Source organism: Ananas comosus, linkage group 18 (assembly GCF_001540865.1).
Source record: "Ananas comosus cultivar F153 linkage group 18, ASM154086v1, whole genome shotgun sequence".
In the NCBI taxonomy this organism is placed as follows: domain Eukaryota; kingdom Viridiplantae; phylum Streptophyta; class Magnoliopsida; order Poales; family Bromeliaceae; genus Ananas; species Ananas comosus.
The window spans coordinates 9,870,612-9,890,484 of NC_033638.1; the positions used below are offsets into that span (position 1 = coordinate 9,870,612).

The window sequence follows — 19,873 nt, forward strand, 5'->3', positions numbered from 1 at the left end:
AAATTTTGAGGTTTTAATGTAACGGGAACTTTAGGCCACTTTTGGTTGATTTTTTTTTTTATTAAAAAAAAGGACCTTAGTGTGAGATCTCCACTCATGATAATGGTAATTAAAATAAAAAAGGAAACAAAAAGATTATAATAAAAAAATTACCAAACACTTATTCAAAATATCTCCAATCCGTACGTTGTCGCTCCTGACTCCTGAGTACCTAAAACTGAATAGAATTATTTGTAACATTACAAAAGAATCCTGAGCACCACAACGTGCCACAGTGTACCCTAATGCATGGGTACCATTAATTATCGATTCACATCTAGGCCACCTCGTCGTACACCTATGCACCTTTATAATTACGGAGATTTGAACATCAAATCTAATTTGTTGGTAAAATTTACACAAATTTTACCCATTTTCTTTTACACCAATAATTATTTTTAACTGTTTAATTTCTAAATAATAGTTTTTATAAATATTATATATTATTATTATATTGTGTTAAGCATCAAATATTAGCTGGTTAGAGTGCGTCAAATGTAGGGATAGATAGACGGGAGATAGACAGTAATATTTATTTCTCGTTATTTATGCATTTATTCTTGAATTAGGTCACTATACTATTAATAACAGCAAATCATTGGTGCTGTTAAATTTTTGGTCTTTAAATGAAAAATTCGTGGTTAGAAGGATAGCCGTATTTTAGAATTGAAATAGTCAAAGAGATGGATCTAACGGGAGAAAACTCAATAATACAAAATTCTTGATGCTATCGATAATACAGTAGCCAGACTCTTCACCCTTTTGGGGTACATTGTGGCGCACGCGAAGCGGCACCGGTAACAACGCTGAGCGATATGCATATACATATACCACCCCACTGTCGCATTCCAAGCTCTGAGCACCACTCTCTCTCTCTCTCTCCCTCTCTCTCTCTCTCGTTCTCTTTCTTTCTTATGCTTCTTCTTCTTCTTCTTCGTAAAACGTTATATATATATATATATTATATAAAACCCTCTCTCTACCTCCCACCAATCCTCCTCCTCCTCCTCCTCATTGCTATATATGATCTCCTCTCCACATTATTATTATTATTATTATTATTATTATAATTCTGCATTGTCGTGGTGGTAGAAGAATTAAGAGAAGGGATCGGAGAAGAAGAATTGAGTGCAGATCAATGGGGCAGCAGCAGCAGCAGCAGCAGCAGCAGCAGTTCGGGGACACGACGCTGACGAAGGTGTTCGTGGGGGGGCTGGCGTGGGAGACGCAGAAGGAGGCGCTCCGCGACCACTTCCACCACTTCGGCGACATCCTCGAGGCCGTCATCATCTCCGACAAGCTCACCGGCCGCTCCAAGGGCTACGGCTTCGTACGTCTGCTCCCCAGCCCCCAAATCCCATAACTAACTAACTAACTATTTAATATATTGCTCTTCGATCCGTGCTATCATCACATTTTAATTTGATCTCATTTGATTTGATTAAACTTAGTTATACGACATGCATGCACTTGTATGTATATGTATATACAAATATAGGTGACGTTTAAGGAGGCGGAGGCGGCGAAGAAGGCGTGCGAGGACGCGACCCCTGTCATCAACGGCCGCCGCGCCAACTGCAACCTCGCCTCGCTCGGCGCCAAGACTCGCCTCCGCCCTTCGCCTCCCACCACCCCGGCCCCACCAGCCCATCACCACCACCTCCACCACCACCCCCACCCCCACCAACCTGCAGGTATACACACTTCCATATATATGCGCGCTCTAAATTCTTCCATCCCCTGCAATTTTCTTCTGAGCAATACTCTCCGTACATTCTATATTTAATAAAGTGTAAGATTTAGACCGCTATTCCCAGTGTATATGTCGTATTAATTTTTTCTCTATTGGTTTAGAGAAATAATATTGCTGATGTTTTTTTTTAATTTTTTTTTTTCAATATATATATAATATCAAAGGAGTGGCCGTTGGATCGAGAGGGATCGCATCGGGACCGCCGGCGCCGTGGTACTACCAGCCCTCGGGAACGCCGCCGCTGCCGACCCCGTTCCACGGCCACCACCACCACTACCACGGCGTCCTCCCCTTCTACTCCGCCGCCGCCGCCGCCGCCGCCGCCTACGGGTAATAATTTCTTTAATTTTTTTCCGTTTGTTAACGGATTCTTTGTTGTTTTTTTTTTTTTTTTTGGATGTGGATTCCGTTTTGTACGCGCGAATCTGAGGCGTCCGATGCGGCTAGATCCGTAGCGATCCGACGTACGGGAGTGCTGCGCGCACCGCCGCTTTCGGTTGGTGGGATGGGGCCCGCAGGCCCAGGCACATGCCAGGGTGGGGCCCGGTCACGTGTGCTCGGTTGGTGCCACGTGGAAGCATCGTGGTCGGGGGTCGCACGATGTTTCGTGCGTCCGCGTGTTGTGGTCCCACGGGACAGGCTGTCGTGTTCGGTCCTCGCGTGGTCGAGCACGTGGCCTCGCCGGTTAACAAAAAGTCCCGCGTTAACATCTAATTAACGCGGCCGCGCATGTGCTCGAGCACGTGACCTTTGTGCCACAATTTTCACAATGGCCCCTGTAATTTTGTCGTATCTCACCTCCGTACCTGAATTATTTCAAAATTTAAATTCGAACACAAACTAAACATTTTCCAAACTTAAATTGTAGTTACGGTGACAAAGATACGGTCGGAAGAAACTAGAATATACAGCAATGTGGAGCACCTCAAATGATACAAACACCGAGTTTAATTTCACTTATCCTAATTATGTGGTTAGTAGCGTAATGAGTTGTAAAGTGTTTCTAATCGCCATTTATTGTTTCCTTTGTTTAGGTATTCTCCTTACGTGACAGATTTGAGCTACAATGCGGTAACTCTCATTTGTACTGTTGTTGCTTAATATCTATCTTAGCTTGTTTAATTAGTAATATTATTTCCTTTAATTTCTTTCCTAAAAAAACTACAAAATGGCTTTTAGCAAAGGTTAGAGTCAAGCTAATAATGATCTTGGCTCAATTATTTCCAACATTATTTAATTTCATGAACCAAAGCTACTATATATCCAAATTGTTGATTTAAACACGCATATTAATTAATTGACACATAAAGCATGATGATCATATAGACACATTCTTAAAGTAATGAACAATTCTTTGAGCACAGTACGAGAACCACGGATACGATAACAACAAATCATGAACTTTGGTACATCAGGATTGATGGCGAATCGAAGTGATTCGCTATCATACGATGTACAAGTTGTTTACATGATGTATTGACAAAGTGCTTTTTCCGGCGGCGGAAGCAGAAGCTGAGCCACACAGCAGGGGGAGGGCCATACCTGCAGGGTGGCCAATTCTCGTACCCGGCTCACGGAGCAGGGATGGTTGCCACTGCTGCTGCTGCTGCGAATGGAATGGTGCCTCTGTATCCCTACTACCACTACCATCATCACCAGTCGCAGGGGATGGGCGTCCCCGCAGCGCACTTCTTCCCTCCGCCCACCACCGCAGGCTCCATGGCCGCTGTCCCCGCCATCATCTCCAAGCCTACTGCAATGCCACCCTCCACTGGTATTATACAACATTCTCATATTCCGATCGCAACCTTTTTGTCGAAGAACATGTGCCATGAGAACACTTTCAGTTAGATGAAGAATGTTGATTATGCGAATACAAAAATCAAATGAGTTCACTGATAACAAAAGAGCGGAATGGCTGGGATTTTGTTAGATCTATGTTTCAAATTTTCAATAGCATGATGTGTGAACAAGGGGTTCAGTTTCTAATGTTATCACTGCATATATTGTTTAGAAACATAAATAGTGAACTAGTTTAAAATTTAGGAGTGCATTGTGTGGAATTTTACATGAGTATATACACATGAGTACTCAAGTAGTACTAGTTGATTCACAGTTATTTTTACATTTAGACGATGTTATATCTGTAACATTTTGTCTTTAAGACACGCCATTTTCATACATTTTCTCGCGGACAGCAAGATGATTTTGTCACTTTTCTGTAAAATTTAAGTGATTAATGAGTTATTTTTGGATTGGCAGTTTCTTCCATGTTTTGTCATATTCATGTCAGAAATTCAGATATTTCCTTTAAATTCTGAGCATATTGTGAAAAAAAAAAAGGCATCATCATGAGTCACTTATCAGTAGAAATTGAGAATAATTCGTATACAAAAACAGTTAGTTATACATATTCCATGGCTTGTGTAGCCATCATATTGATTTTGCTAATGCACAAATAGTTTCTTATGCAGTGGAGCAGGTCACCGGGTGCAGCTAAATGAATCAACAAAGAAGGGCCTAAGATTGCTCATGATGGGTTCTCTTATTCATTCGATTAGAACCGTCGAATTCTTTTATTACCTCTAACTTGCATCGCAACATAATGATGCACATCTGTAACAAAGTTGTTATCAGTTTGCCAAGGTATTTTATGGTAAACTTTTCAATGCTGTAGCTGAACTGGTGCATAAACATGCGAGACCTTAATGTTATTTATTATATCTGTTATAATTTTGTAGTTATTTTTTATATTATTTTTGAGGATAATATTGTAATTGTCATGCTTCTCTTATCAATCTTAATACTTCTAGCTCTGGGTTATTATCTTTCGGTGTTTCTAACCAAAATTCTCAATGCAAAAGGATGAAAAGAGCAAGGGCCTTAATTTCACATTAAAGTTAGCTAAAATGTGACAATTGTTATATACTTTCCATATTTATCCAGGTTACCTGAAGCTTAATAAAAGTTCAGAGGGAAGCAGATAAAAGAGAGGGGATTATATGAAGCACAAACAAGTTTTACAAAAATTACATTAACAGAGTTGCTAAGATCTTTGTACTTCGCAGTCGCAGTTCATTTCATATAGAATCAAAGAGAAGAATAATGCATATCATGAAAAAAAAACAGACAATTTCTTTGGCAGCGTTGTTGTTTCATCGGAACAGATGCTAGAGTTACCTTCTTAACATTTATGCACAGAGAACTAACATTTGCATCTGCACCCTGCGCTGACCCAAGTTCAGGGTAGATGCTAACAGATATGTTTCAGCTTTGTCGTAGTTTTATTTTCGATGCGGTTCTTAAGCATGAATAGATGAATGGCTGTGGTGCGCGGTGGTTGGTTCTATGCTCGCTCCGCTCTCCCTTGGATTAGATATTGATTAGCAGTTAGAATAGATCTTTACACTCAAAATCATGCATACAATTCACTAGTGTGATCTTTTCTGAACTGGTAAGTAACATTAATATCAGGTACTCAGAATTCTATTTCAAATGAAATTTCTTCTAAATATTCACACATTTGCCTTCGAATTGATTTTTCATGTACTGCTTTAATATCAGCATTATCAAACATGCCAGTACCTACTTTCTGATGCTTCCTCTGGGCCGAAAAAGAGCGCACTCGAGACCTTTGCTACCTCGGAGGCCTGTCGCGGAAAATCACATCCAACATGTTTCTAATACCTTGAATCTGGCCCAACAAAGCAAAGTCAATAACACAAAATGTGTAAACCATGCTATCTACGCTATGAACAACAAATATTAATGCGCTTCAAGTAAGCATAAAATATAAAATATATAAAAGCACCGTTCTATGACGGCTATAGCGCTTAGAATTGAAAAATTCTAAAATGCAACGGGTATATTGGTGACGTGGCGTAACAAACCAATCAAATATCTCATTTTAGAGGTATATGTCCTATCATGATTGTAAAAAAATATTTTTATTGCACTTTTGTTTGAAAAAAAAGGAATATGATTGGCTTGTTATCGATGACGTCGTGCAAGTGTGACAGTGTAGAATTCCTCCTTAGAATTATCAGAAGAAGGATCATCCATGCGTAATACCTACCAATTTCATGCATGGCGCTACGCTAGTTGTACAGGGAGCTTTCAAAAATGATATTAGTTACAAAAGTTATGAGTCATTGTATTTTTTTTTTTTTTTTTTTTGAGAGAGAGAAAGGTGGCGTGCTAACTTGTCATTGTATTTTGTTAGCATATTTACAAGGTGTACGTTTAATATATACAGAGATGAAAAATAAGGAAATTGTGCATTTGTTTTTTTTTCAAAAATAAATTTAAGATTTATTTGTGCCTTTAATATCTTCTACTTTGTGTGTGTGTGTGGAGTAATGCCTAACTAAGTCATATATTTTCTGTCCTGTTAGTAAGTGATGAAAACAACTCCGTACCTAAAAATTGGAAAATAAAGAATTCAAGTGGTTGAGAAGGTCAAATGAGGGAATACGAGAGAGAATGTGGTTACTACTTGTTTAGAAAAAGAACATGGACGGCGATGGCGCTTGCGTGTACACCTCGTCTCCGTGTTCATCGCCTCCGATCACTCCAGTGTGGAGAGGAATACTAAGCACGGCACTCTGATTGGCAAGCTTTGGCTCGTTCCCAGCATCGTCTGGTCTGAGTTGAATTAGTGAGCCAAATCTACTCAGTTCGAATTCGATTTTTATCACTAGTTCAAATTCGATTCATCTCTAATCCAAACCGACACAACCCGGCCCGGTGGAACCTCTTACTTGGAGCCCCAATAAGTTTACCTGACCCGACGACCTGATCCGACCTAGCCCGGTTTCAGCCTGACCCAAATTGAGTTTAGCCCAGCTGAAGATTTGGATGTCCAACTTGAGCCACTAATAGACTGGGTAGGGCTAGAATATTAGCCATCAAATTATGAGAAAATAGTTTAATCAACCGCTCATCAGATACAGTACGTGAATCTTAAAGCAGAGGGGGGAGACTCTCCATATAATTTAGGTTGTTGTTCTTTACATATAGTATATAGACTCCTGTAACATCAGAACTATATTCATTTTCTCAATATTAATTTCTCGAACCATAACCAAGAGTGCTACTACAAAAGTCATATATGATTACTTAATTTCAGAGAAAACGTATGCTTTTATGAAACAAAAATCAATTAAAATGACAGGTACAATACCATCCAAATAATTTAGTAGAATTTACAAGTACAAGTCAACAAAAATAGCTGTGGAAAAGTTAGGAGTGAGGTAGTTTATTTATTTTAGTAGGACATGTGCCAAACTTATTTTCGAATATAGAAGTGCATATTCGACAATTATGAAGCGCATCTAAGCAACAAACACGTGCCATTAACTGCCCTATCTCTTCACCGGCGTCTAAGAACGTTAACGGGTCGGATTCGAGCCGGTTCACTGAGGATCGAATACCAATCCATTTGGATCGTGCAACAAATATTTTTGAATTTCGCATATGCTGGCGTGGTTGGTTCGAAGTCGAAATCAGAATCGGAATTGAAATCAAAATAAGCTGGAATCGGAATCGGAATGACTCATTACCTAATTCTGTTTGGTTCATCACCTGAATCGGAATCAGAATAAATCATTTCCATTGTCGGCATTTGGTTCAGGTAAATATAAAAAACATAATCAGATTAATATATTAACTTTATCTTTATAATATGTTAATTTAAATTCAAATTAAAAATTAAATGTTAAAAATTTACATCAAAATTTTGAAATAATGCCAAGATTTTAAATCTATTTTTTTAAAAAAATTAAACTTTGAAGTTGAGTGGATAATTCAAAATATAAAATTAAATTTCGATTTATTCAAATTCAAATTTAAAAATTATAATTTAAATTTTAATTTGAATCCATAAATTTAATTTAACTTTTAAATAAAATTTGAATAAAACTTTATATAAATTAAAATTTAATATAAATTTAAATTCATAAGTTAAATTCAAAATACTTGATTAAATTTTAACTTTTAATTCAAGTTCAAATTAAAATTTAAATTTTAAAATTTAATTTCTAAATTTAAACTCATATTTTAATTAAAAAATTGAAAAAATAAATAATTTGAATAAATATCCGTTCCGTCCGAATTTAACTTCCAATCCGGCCTTCTTTGCCGGATTGGAAAAAAAGGTAATTGGAGGATTCCCATTCCACTCGGGAATCGGAATCAGAATGGGACTCGCGTACCAAACACCTACAAATAGATTCACCTATTTTGATTCCGATTTCAGGTTAAAAATAAGTGAACCAAACACGCTCTGAATGGTGATTGTATACACATTGCATCTGCTGTGCAAGACCCGAACTCGGGTCGAGATAAGTGGATCCACCAAGGGAAAAAATTCCAGAGCACACTAGTTATAAAAAAATATTATTATTATTTTTTTCAAAAAGATGATCGACCAGTTATCGATGATGTGTTGTAAATATGATACAGTAAACTTTCTTTTACTGAGGATGATAGTATGACTCAAATTTTTTTTTTTTTTTTAGAGAAAGATGGCATTTATCTGTTTCGTATATTTTTGAAAAAATAAACTTAACTAGAAACGTAAATCAACTAAAATTTAAAATTAAATCTCAAATATTAATCATTAAATTTTTTACTAGTTGTGCTAGAGAAGATCGGCAATAGAACGATACAGTTAGATTGCAATCGTGTTATTTTTGTTATTGTTATGTTTGTAGTGGGGGGCAATGGTGTCAAAAAGTGGAAGAGTGGAGTCAACAACACGTTGCGTAGATTCACGCTGCATTCGTGGGCGACGCCGGCGTTGGCTGCGTCGGCTCCCAACTTGTCTCTTCCGCGGAAGAAAAGCCGTCGTTGCGTGCGCTTGTTGGGGACACCATTAACCATTTCCTCGCACCAATCCCATTTTGTCCCTCGATCACCCCCCTTAATTTCGATCTGCCAATTAAGAACCTTTCTAATTGAATGTAATTATAGCTATACTATAGTTGTTACTGCATCCACCCCGATCTAAATAAAATTTTAGTTTAACATATTTAAATTTAACTACTATAATAGTTAAAATTCATTATAGTTTTAATTACAGTACGTAGTTGATAAAATCATCTTATTCACGATTTGTAATATTTTAATAATTTTATATATTTTTTATTAATATATTTAAATAATTATTATTCAACTTAAGTTGAACAGTAATAAAAAAAAATTAATAGAGTAGGGGAATTATTGTAGATTCTTAATTTGTTAACTTAAGTTGGGTAGTTATAGAGCTTTCCAATACATTTAACTAAATAAATATACAGAATTGTACTTTTTTTTTTTGAGAGAAAGGTAGCAAGCTACCTGCTTCATTCATTAAGTAAAATGAATTAGGCGAACAAAATGGAGGCAGCTAAGGCCTCCTTGAGAGTCAGGCGCCAAAAAAAAAAAAAAAAAAGAAAAAAAAAAAGAAAAAAAAAAGACATCATTTGGGGATTGGGATGACCTCTATCGTGGGGATGTTCTCGCAGACCCGGGCGCCCTTACTACCCCGATATCTATAGAAGAGGTCAAGAGGGCTACTTTTCAGCTCGGTAGTGAAAAGGCCCCAGGCCCTGATGGATTTCCCCTCTTATTTTTCCAGGTATTCTGGGAGACAGTGAAGAAGGACATATTTAACATATTCATAGATCTCCAAAATAATGTGCTCTTTACGGCACCAACTGATTATTCATACGTCTGCTTAATCCCAAAAAAGGAAGGAGCGTGCAAAGTTTCAGACTTCCGACCGATAAGTCTCTTGAACGGAATTCAGAAGATTATTTCTAAAGTTTTGGCGAACAGATTGGCGTCCATTCTACCGGCGATAATATCTCCATCTCAATCGGCCTTTCTGAAAGGTCGCATTTTAGCGGACTCTTTCGTAACTGCAAGTGAACTCCTTAACTGGACTGCAAAATCCGGTAAGGAATGCGTTAGCGTTAAGGTGGATTTCGAGAAAGCTTACGACAGCGTGAGTTGGACTTTAATACAGAGTATATTGAGGTCACTGGGTTTTACCGAGAAATGGTGGAACTGGATCGAACAGTGTATCTGTAACGCCAAAATCGCGGTATTGGTAAATGGTAGGCCGACAGGCTGGCTGAAAACTAAGAAGGGGCTTAGACAGGGTGATCCGCTCTCACCCTACCTATTCATCCTAGTGGCCGACGCTCTCGCGAGAATGACGGAAGCAGCTAAGAGTAATGACTTACTTCAAGGAATTGGACCCACCGGGAACTGTCAGACAGTGCTGCTACAATACGCAGACGACACGTTATTCTTTTCCGAACCAAAGAAAGCGGCAATGCGAAATTTGTTACTCATCTGGAAATTATTTGAATGGGCCTCAGGACTTAAGATAAATATGAACAAGACGGAACTAATTTACCTGTGCCACAACGCCAGTAGAGCTACCAGACTAGCGGACATTTTGGGATGTAGAGTGGGCAAGTTACCTTTTCGCTACTTGGGGATGACGCTCCACACCAAATCCCTTCGGAAGGAAGACTGGGCGCCGTTGGTAAATCGTATAGAGGCACGAATCGAAGGTTGGAAGGCAAAACTGCTATCCTACGGGGGACGATCCGTCCTCATTAACTCGGTGTTATCGAACCTCCCGTTATTCTACTTTGCTATTTTTAAAGCGCCAAAATGGGTGCTGAACCGCATCGAGACACTGAGAAGGGCTTTTTTTTGGAAAGGTTGTTCTACAGTTACAGGAGGAGCATGTCTTGTAGGATGGAAATCGATCTGTAAAAGTAAAAAAGAAGGAGGACTGGGAATTAAAGACATGGAAGCTATGAACACAGCGCTCTTGACCAAATGGTGGTGGCGTTTCTTCAATGAACCGCGACTGATATGGGGGAGGTTGATAACATCATTATACTATACTAGAAGGAGACCCCTGCACGAGGGAAGAGCCTTCAGGCCCTACTCCCAGTAGTGGAGAAGCGTGATGTCATGCAGAGATGTGTTCAAAATTGGCATTTCGTACGTGCTCGGGGACGGTAGGAATATCAGGATGTGGTCTGATATTTGGATCGAAGAAAACCCACTCAGTACTCAATTTCCAGAAACCTACTCCAGAATCATTTATAAGGAGGTCACAATTTCACAATGCTGGAACGAACAAGGGTGGAGATGGAGATACATATTCAGAAGACTCGATAGAACGAACAATAGTGAAAGTCGGCGACAGATGAGGTCGCTCAAGAACCTACTTAGCCAATATAGCCCATCGGGTACGTCGGATTTAATCAAGTGGAGATGGACTGCCAACCAAATGTTCACAGTAAAATCACTTTATGACTTCATCACTGATGGGGGCCAGAGAGACCCTATGTACAGTCAGCTTTGGAGGATTAGAATGCCGGCCAAAAATAAAATATTTACGTGGATCCTGCTGCGCAAGAGATTACTTACAGCGGACAGATTGAACCGCCGGGGGTGCGCTGTGAATTAGTACTGCATGTTTTGTGCATTATGCCCTGAAACTTGCGACCACCTCTTTTGGGAATGTGTTTTCGTCAGATATCTTCGAGTCTGTGTCGGAAGGTCTGAAACAGGGGATTTGGAAGCGAGGGACGTTCGCGGCCTATGGTCGGAGATAGCTAACATTCACAACATGGGGGTGCGGATAAAGAGTTTAACCCAGTTGGCGGCGATATGGTGGGTCATATGGACGGAACGCAATAATATTATCTTCAACGACGTGCGACCCAATGCTTCCCAGGCTCTCGTACGTGTCAAGAGTCTGATCAAGGATTGGACGGAGGACACCTAGCTTTTGGAGGGAGGATATACAGAATTGTACTTGTTATTATATATATGTATCTACAACTATACGGTGACTTTACTTAAAATTACAGTCAAAGATTACTAATTAGGATGAATTTGATTAGTCAAATAATCTTAAATTTAATTGCGCATGCTTTTCGAGGACCAAAGTTGGTGGGACCAAGTCTTTCTTTTTTTTTCCCTTTTCCACATAATGGAAGAAGGAAAATATGTAATAAATAGATTAGATAAGGACAGGCCACCGTTTCTTGGTATAGAGTCTGGCCCAGTTTTGACCCCATCAAAATAGGAATAATTAAAAGGCATCCATCCGATGGTAGGCAAATTGCTATTCTACCAAATAACTATTCTTTTTATATTTTAATTAAATTATTATTAAGAACATAAGACCTGAATCGAACCAAGTCGCCGCACCCGAACCAAGCGCAACCGAAACCACCTAACCCGAGTCCCGACCCGATCCGAATCCCCGTCGCTTCGTCCCAAGAGACAAAGTCCACGCCTCTCTGTGACTCTTGTGTATCTCTCTCTCTCTCTCTCTCTCTCTCTCTCTCTCTAACCTTCCATTTCCGATCTCTTATTATGCTATAATAATATATAATAACTCCTCCGTTCTCCCTCTTGCTCAGATCCAGCGCCCCCTACCCCGCCATTGCCGCTCCCATCCCCGTCGGGCCAAAGCCCTAACCCTAACCCTAATATCTCCCCCTCCCTCCTCCATTGTTATCCGCATCTATCTATAGATCCATCGATATTTGTGCCGCGATCCCCGATCCCCCCCCTATAGAAGCGGATCCGAGGGTTTCGTCGGATCCGGAGGAGTCGGAGTAGACGAAGAGGAGGAGGAGGAGGAGGAAGAAGAAGAGGAAGAGGAGGCGCGAGATCACAGGAGGAGGCGGTGGGCGAAAGGGGCGGAGAGATGAGCGCGAAGGGGGGCTCGTCGCCGGCGGTGGCGAACGGCCGACTCTTCACGATCGGGCTCGTCGCGGCGTGGTACTCCTCCAACATTGGGGTCCTCCTCCTCAACAAGTACCTCCTCAGCAACTATGGCTTCAAGTACCCGATCTTCCTCACCATGTGCCACATGACCGCGTGCTCCCTCCTCAGCTACGCCGCCATCGCCTGGCTCAAGCTCGTCCCCATGCAGGCCGTGCGCTCCAGGGTCCAGTTCCTGAAGATCTCCGCGCTCAGCCTCGTCTTCTGCGGATCCGTCGTCAGCGGCAACATCTCCCTCCGCTACCTCCCCGTCTCTTTCAACCAGGCCATCGGCGCCACCACCCCCTTCTTCACCGCCGTATTCGCCTACCTCATCACCGTCAAGCGCGAGGCCTGGATCACCTACATCACGCTCATCCCCGTCGTCACCGGCGTCATCATCGCCAGCGGGGTTAGCTCTACATCCTCAAATTTCCTGTTTTCCAATGGATCTGATGGTATTTGCTGTTTTTTAGATTGAAAACACAGGATTAGAACTTGGAACGCCTTGCCAGTACTTAATTGTGAATAACTAGTAATTTGATATCGGGTAAAAATTGCATTTTGAGGATGGATTTCTCCCGGAGGTGCTTGAAATTGCTGAATTTCTGATCCTATGTTAGGCTGTACATATAATGGCCCTTGCTGGAAATTGCTCCAAAATAAGTTGTGATTGTTTTCCTTTCCCATTCCTGGTCTGTGTTATTGAAATACGTGGAGCTACTGGGTTTTGTTTGGATTAATAGTTCTTTTCTTCCTTTTTTAAGAATTTATGTTTAGATACCGTATTTTTGGCTGTCTCTAGCTGAAGGATTTGCCATTTATTTTTCACTACTAGCATCTGGGGACCTTGTAGCAGTTGGCTCATTTGATATCATAGTACTTATCGTCAAACTGTTGGTCAATCAGATCTGTTTAGCATTGAGACATTTTGTAGCTTATGACCAATTTGATTGGTTGGAGTATTCTACTTTGACGTTCGGTTCTCTATATTTTGTATATGCAGACCCCAAAATTAGTTGTCTACGACACTGATCTTCAAGCACTCGGCAGATGTAATCATAGGCCGATCTATTTATAATATAAAACAAGCTATTGAGATTCTCTGTTATCAATATTTGCCTTGTAAATAATTACTCTTGGTATATTCTTACAAATGCAAGATTCTGATCTTGATAGATATACAGTGGAAGAAATCACTGACACATTGTCGTTTGATTATGTGATATTGTAGGGAGAGCCAAGTTTCCATTTGTTTGGTTTTATTATGTGCATCGGTGCAACTGCTGCCAGGGCACTCAAGACTGTGTTGCAAGGAATTCTACTATCCTCTGAGGGGTAAAGCATTCATTTCTTTATGCAGTGCATGACCAGATAACATATTTATTCCTTAGTGAGCTTCCTTACTTGAAAGTGTCTTCTGATTTTATTATATGGATGCATTTTTATTTTCAGGGAAAAGCTCAACTCGATGAACCTCCTCCTTTATATGGCTCCAGTGGCTGTAGTTCTGTTGCTTCCTGCTACAATTATTATGGAGGAAAATGTGGTTGGTATTACATTAGCACTTGCCAGAGAAGATTTCAAAATCATTTGGTACCTGTTGTTCAATTCTTGTTTGGCGTACTTCGTGAATTTGACCAATTTCTTGGTCACGAAACACACCAGTGCATTAACTCTTCAGGTATTATTTATCATCCCTTTTTCTGTGGTATCCTGAGTTTTACAGTTTTTGTTGCTTAAGTAGATATATAAGTTCTGTATTATCTGTTATCCATGTACAAGGTTCGGTTTCCCTGAAAAAAAAAAATCAATTAATAATTCACAACATAAAACTTCTGCCCGAATTCAGTTTATAAAAGGTTATATTATTCAAACTTGCTGAACCAAATGGTTGTAGAGTGTGTTTTAAGCATGAAGCTGGTGGTAAATTTGTTTCAGTTGAAAAATATAGATGTTTCACATGTAATATCCCGATTAACCGAATATTTTTGACAATTTTCAGTGTTCCTTCAGTCTTTATGTGCCGTCTGACCTTTTCCATGTTATAAGAACCCAAATATGATTTGTGGAATTATATTGAGGGGAAAGAACTCTTGATTTAGTTAGCGGTAACAACTCACAACATACAATTTATTTAGACCCACTGCCTTTTTCTTATTTTTTAATAACCGAAGCCGTGTCTCAGTTTTTTTTTTCTTTTTTCTAATTATATTATTGACTGTTTCCTCTTCTTGCTAAGATGCTATTTCTTGGCTTGGACTATTTGTATCATCCTTGTACTCCCTAGTTGTTCTTCTATCTTATTTTTGCTTATGCTAGCATTCTCCTTTCATTATGCCAAATTAAATGACCTCAAATGTTTATGCTCTCTTAGATCATCCACTCACGCATCAATAACTTGAATATGCTGTAACATCTTCCCCAATGTTTTTCACAGTTTTTACATGCTTTTCGCTTAGCTTTGTGTATTATATAATATAACTCGACCATTGTTGATAGATGAGATCAACTCTTCAGATCAAATAAGGATGCAAAATTATCCTCCTTGTTTATGCCTTCTCGCAGGTTCTCGGAAATGCGAAAGGGGCTGTTGCTGTGGTAGTCTCAATTCTGATATTCAGGAACCCAGTATCCGTGACAGGAATGATGGGTTACACCCTCACCGTCATCGGTGTCATCCTCTACAATGAGGCTAAGAAGCGCAATAAATAGAAAAGATAAATCTTCGAGTTCTGAGAGTAAATACGGTCCTTTTTCTACTACCGCTGGTTTCGCTGGTGCTTTAGCTGAAGCTGGATATCCCATGGGCACAATCGTGCTGGCGATAGCACTGCAACCCTATTCTTTTAATGGATCCTTGCATATGGTCTTCGTTTTTCTTTTATTAATTTAGTTTTGCACCGACATTTGAAACAGCTAGCGAGGATAGAAAGTGTTCAAATAATCCCTACTTATTTATATGCTCTAGGTTCCCCTTACAGGGTCGACGAGTAATGCATTTTAATCCCTTTTGCGAGATTACCAATACATTGTTACTGTTGTTAGAGGACTATGATATTTCATTTCATCTTGTTCACAATATCTTTTGATGAATTCATGAGAAATTGATTTCCATAGTTATTATGTAGCGCAATTTTCTTCCATACTCAAAATCTTTTATCACTCTATTTTTCTTATTGATCATGTGCAATTTGGCGACAACATGGTCTTGTAAATTTTCACATTGTTTATCTTTATCTTCATTGAATTGTATAACAGGTTCGCCGGCCAATTCATTGCTTGTGAGTAAAAGCAATAGAAAAATTAAAATAATCCTAAATTCTGGAATAATTTGTCTCGTACACGGGATAAATTTTGGTTTCGGGCCCTTCTTTACTCAGCAACTCTTCCCGATATCTCACAAAAAAACAGGGAAGAAGACAAAAAAAATCAACTTTGGCAATGCTTAGAACAAACTCTTTATAAATAAATATTCCAACTATAAAAGCACTTCCTCACAAGCTGAGATCTGGATCCACAGCAACCTGTTGAATAATTTGGTTAACATGTGGCTCAGGATAATAGTCCTGAATCTTGAACATAGTTGAAGCTTTTGGTCCTCTGTGGTTGTACTCCGAAGCATTTGATGACACTAGCAAGAGCAAATTTAAGAATTTAAAAACCCATATTCAAATATTTGGAATTAGTATCATATTAGAAACATTATGCGCTGATTCGTGCAGAATTAAGATTCCCTAACATACAAAACTTTGACATTGAAATAAAGATTTAAATGCCCATTACTGTATATATATATATATATATATATATATATATAGGAGCACCATGAACTCAGCATAGTATGTAGGTCCAATAAATATTATGAGATGCAATTATATTCATAAATATGACTCATGCAATCATGATAGACAAAATTCAAATAGGAATTAAAGAGGAAAGCATGAAGAACCTTCAATCATAGTCGTAATGCTCTTCTATTGAAAGCTAGGGCCCACAAAAAAAGAAATCAACGAACCAGTTAATGTAGGATTATTATTTCTTCTTTGTGTGTGCATCTTCAGCTCCATCCCGCTCTCAATCACGCTTCGGTCACATCCATTGGATAGCTACCGAGGACTCGCAAGAAGGTGGCAAATTCCTGTTTACACAAGAGAAACTTAAAATGATGCTCTGAGTAACTAATAATATCCGAAACATCCCCATCATACCTTTAAGTGCCTAAGGGCATTCTGAGCATTAGGATCAGCCATTGATGCTTCAAAATCCACATAGAAGAGATAGTTAAAGTACCTTAACAAATAGACGAAACATAGTGAGCTTCATACAAATCAATACAACTTCTTTTCAAACTTATCTACAAAGATGGGGGGGGGGTGAGGTGGGGCAGCGGGCCCGAAACCCTAAACCCTAAATCAGAAGTAAATAGGAAAACATGAAGTGATTCCTGTTCTAACTTTAAAGGTATTGTACAAATGTCATCAATTACGCGGAAAGGCTTTTTCCGGCACGGACGGCTTTCAATCTGCAGTGGTAAAGTAATAAGTACGTCAAAATATGATCTTTTGCAATTAATACTATACCACAACAAAACAGTAGTCAGTAACAGGAGATGTTGAAAAATGCCTTTGTGAGGTTTATATCTCTCATAGCAAATACAGCAAGTGCCTTAAAAAGCATTCCGGGCCCTTCTTCTAGAGAGAAAACAATACTGGTCTGAGAATTGCAAAACAGTGTAAAAAACAGTCAGCTGAAATAGATTAGTCGAATAATAGCAATTTAACTTTGTATGAAAGAAAGAAGAAAATGCAAAAACAACAACATTCAGAACTTCTTTCTGCATGCGCACCTTAAATGGCTTCCCAGTACTTGGAATAATCGGTTCTCGTGCCAGCATTAGAAACCGAGTGACATTATCAGAGTCATCCTGAAGAACTACCAATGCATTATTGAATAATCACCGATCTCCATGTATCTCAAATTATTAAAAACCAACCTACCTGAATGTCTCGTGCAAGAATATCCAAGCCATAAATTTCAGCGGCTAATGAACTAGCAACCGCCCCTGTATCTTGGAGCTTGTTAAGAGCAACAAACTACATGAGGCACATTGTTTTTATGCACATTAGAGTAGACAATAGTGACGATGTGGATGATTTACTAAGCTAAAAACTTGCAAAGCTCATCGTGAATAGAAACTAATCCTATGATTGATTCTGTTTTTTGAGAAGAAAGAGGAGCTCAGGAGGAAAGCATCATTATAGTGTCACCTTTGCAGCACCTGCTGTATCATCTACAGCTTCTCTGATAACTCCTAACTTGGTCAGATTGTGTTCGCATTGTGCAAGAGCCTACAAATAAGGTTTTATCAACATACCAACGGGAAATTACCATAATTATAATGCAAGCAATATAAATGAATAAAAGCTAAGTTAGAATTACTTGGGGATGGCTGAGAACTCGTTTTAGGTTTTCCTTCTTCACACCGCGATTTGCTAACAAGCAGTGTCGAACGGCGTATTTTACTTCGCCAACAATGTGCAACTTATGGCGAAGTAAGAGGTCATAGTTGCGGTGTATGCTACCACCTAGTGAATTCTCAATGGGCAGAACTGCCCGATCAACAAGCCAACGTTCAACAGCCTGTTAAAGATCAATAAGTCAAGTACGAATTCCAAGCTTGGTAAACAATAAGAGGAACTTTTCATTGTCAGTCTAACGAAAGAGAATGATTGAATCATCAAAAGTACAAAGTGCATCTAGTCTTCCAAACATAAGACCAAAACATACTAGCTTAGCCAGGGCGACTAAAATGCTAGCTAACCAGCCTATATAACAGATCGATAGCGAACATTCCAGGAAAGAACCCAGGATGCAGTTAGATAATTAGAGTGTATCAACAAAATTTGCAAAAGAGAATGTTTAACATTTTGCATCTGTTTAGCTTCTAGGAAAAATATGACTTTCTATATCAAAAGTCATCACAAATTGGAGTGTTCAATTGAAGTGAAAGTAAATGCATACAAATCTAAAACAACTGCATCTTTCCTGATTCCAGTGAATATAAATCCTAGAAAACTAGGTAGTAATATACCTCTTTTTCATAAATAATAAAAACCACAAACAATCCAATACAAAATTTCTACTTTAATGAAAGAAAATATAAACTAATCCCGGGGAGGAAATAAGAACAGCATAAACTCACATCAAAAGCAGTCTCGAATAATTCGCACGGCACCGCTTCGCAATTGGGGTATGCTTTCGCGGCTGCAGCTTCACTATATGCCCCAGGAAGACCCTGTAAAACCAATAACCACGAACCAAACAATTGAAACAGAATATTAAAGAAAACCAAAAAAACAACCTAATTCTTTTTTAATTAAAAAACAGGGGAAAAAATTGTTCGAGTCAAAATCATGTCAAGGACTCCAAAACCTGGTACGCCACTCGTAGTCTCGATCCATCGACAGAATTGGCGACATCAGAAACCGAGAGGGGCCCTAGAAACAAAAACCCATGTCGTAAAATCACAAAATTAATGCGAAAAAACCAACCATAACCAATCAATAATTCTTATAAAAATGGGATTTTTATCATACTAGGGAGTGTTTGGGAATCGTTCGAACTGATCTCAGCGTGGGTAACATCGGAAACTCCGATTAGCTCGACAGCTTTGACCCCATTATTGCTACCATTTAGGGCATCTCCTCCTCCTTCTTCTCCTCTTCCACCGGCGACGCCGTGGAGAGAGGCCGCGGCGGAGGGGTTGCGGCGCCATTTGAGGGAGATCCTGGGGAATTGGGTAATGGGTTTTCGCCCACCTTCGTTGCGGAGCGCGGAGTGGATAGAGAAGTGGATAGAGGAGGGAGTGGGAGCGAGGGAGGTGGAGGCCATGGATGCGAGGGTTTGCGTAGAGGAGGAGGAGGAGGGAAAGCGCGTAACGAGTCACGAGTCAGGAGGACTCGTAACGGAATCAGGGAATCGGGGTTTTGCGTTTCGGGAAAGAGAGAGAACGAAGCGGTAACGGGGCAATGTTAAATGAGGGCCACTTATGTTATGTGGCCCACTTGGGATTGTGAACTAAATGTATGGAATGGCGCGATATTTTATTATAAAGGGAAAAAAAAAACTCGAATATCGAAAATTAATTCAAAATGAGCTATGGATAGTGAGAGAGAAAAAAAAAACTGAGATGAATATTTGTAATAGTTTAGCATTTATATTTATGATACTTATGCAATCTATGTTGAATACAGTTCCTACTTGGAACCTCGTGTATTGCATTATATACAT

General features: G+C 39.3%; 3 protein-coding genes across 5 annotated transcripts; 2 read left to right on the plus strand and 1 right to left on the minus strand.

Annotated features, from left to right (window-relative positions):
* Positions 951-4,618, plus strand: LOC109723828 (probable RNA-binding protein ARP1). Of its 2 annotated transcripts, none has more exons than XM_020252316.1 (6): positions 951-1,369; positions 1,538-1,733; positions 1,957-2,122; positions 2,827-2,863; positions 3,302-3,566; positions 4,255-4,618. In XM_020252316.1, the coding sequence occupies exons 1-6, from the start codon at positions 1,178-1,180 to the stop codon at positions 4,290-4,292; spliced, it is 894 nt and encodes a 297-aa protein (XP_020107905.1). In that variant the 5' UTR covers positions 951-1,177; the 3' UTR covers positions 4,293-4,618. The 2 variants fall into 2 exon arrangements, with proteins under 2 accessions (XP_020107905.1, XP_020107906.1); XM_020252317.1 differs by having other exon boundaries at positions 4,267-4,618.
* Positions 12,140-15,706, plus strand: LOC109723991 (probable sugar phosphate/phosphate translocator At3g11320). The gene is made up of 4 exons (XM_020252557.1): positions 12,140-12,992; positions 13,815-13,918; positions 14,036-14,264; positions 15,149-15,706. The coding sequence occupies exons 1-4, from the start codon at positions 12,525-12,527 to the stop codon at positions 15,293-15,295; spliced, it is 948 nt and encodes a 315-aa protein (XP_020108146.1). The 5' UTR covers positions 12,140-12,524; the 3' UTR covers positions 15,296-15,706.
* On the minus strand, positions 15,870-19,611 carry LOC109723990 (arogenate dehydratase/prephenate dehydratase 2, chloroplastic-like). Of its 2 annotated transcripts, none has more exons than XM_020252556.1 (12): positions 19,180-19,611; positions 19,016-19,080; positions 18,786-18,878; positions 18,023-18,223; positions 17,851-17,931; positions 17,581-17,658; positions 17,430-17,507; positions 17,207-17,296; positions 17,038-17,105; positions 16,792-16,873; positions 16,599-16,721; positions 15,870-16,214 (listed from the first exon to the last, which is right to left on the minus strand). In XM_020252556.1, exons 1-11 carry the CDS (start codon positions 19,472-19,474, stop codon positions 16,662-16,664), a joined length of 1,191 nt encoding a protein of 396 aa, XP_020108145.1. In that variant the 5' UTR covers positions 19,475-19,611; the 3' UTR covers positions 15,870-16,214; positions 16,599-16,661. The 2 variants fall into 2 exon arrangements, with proteins under 2 accessions (XP_020108145.1, XP_020108144.1); XM_020252555.1 differs by having other exon boundaries at positions 17,581-17,676; positions 19,180-19,609.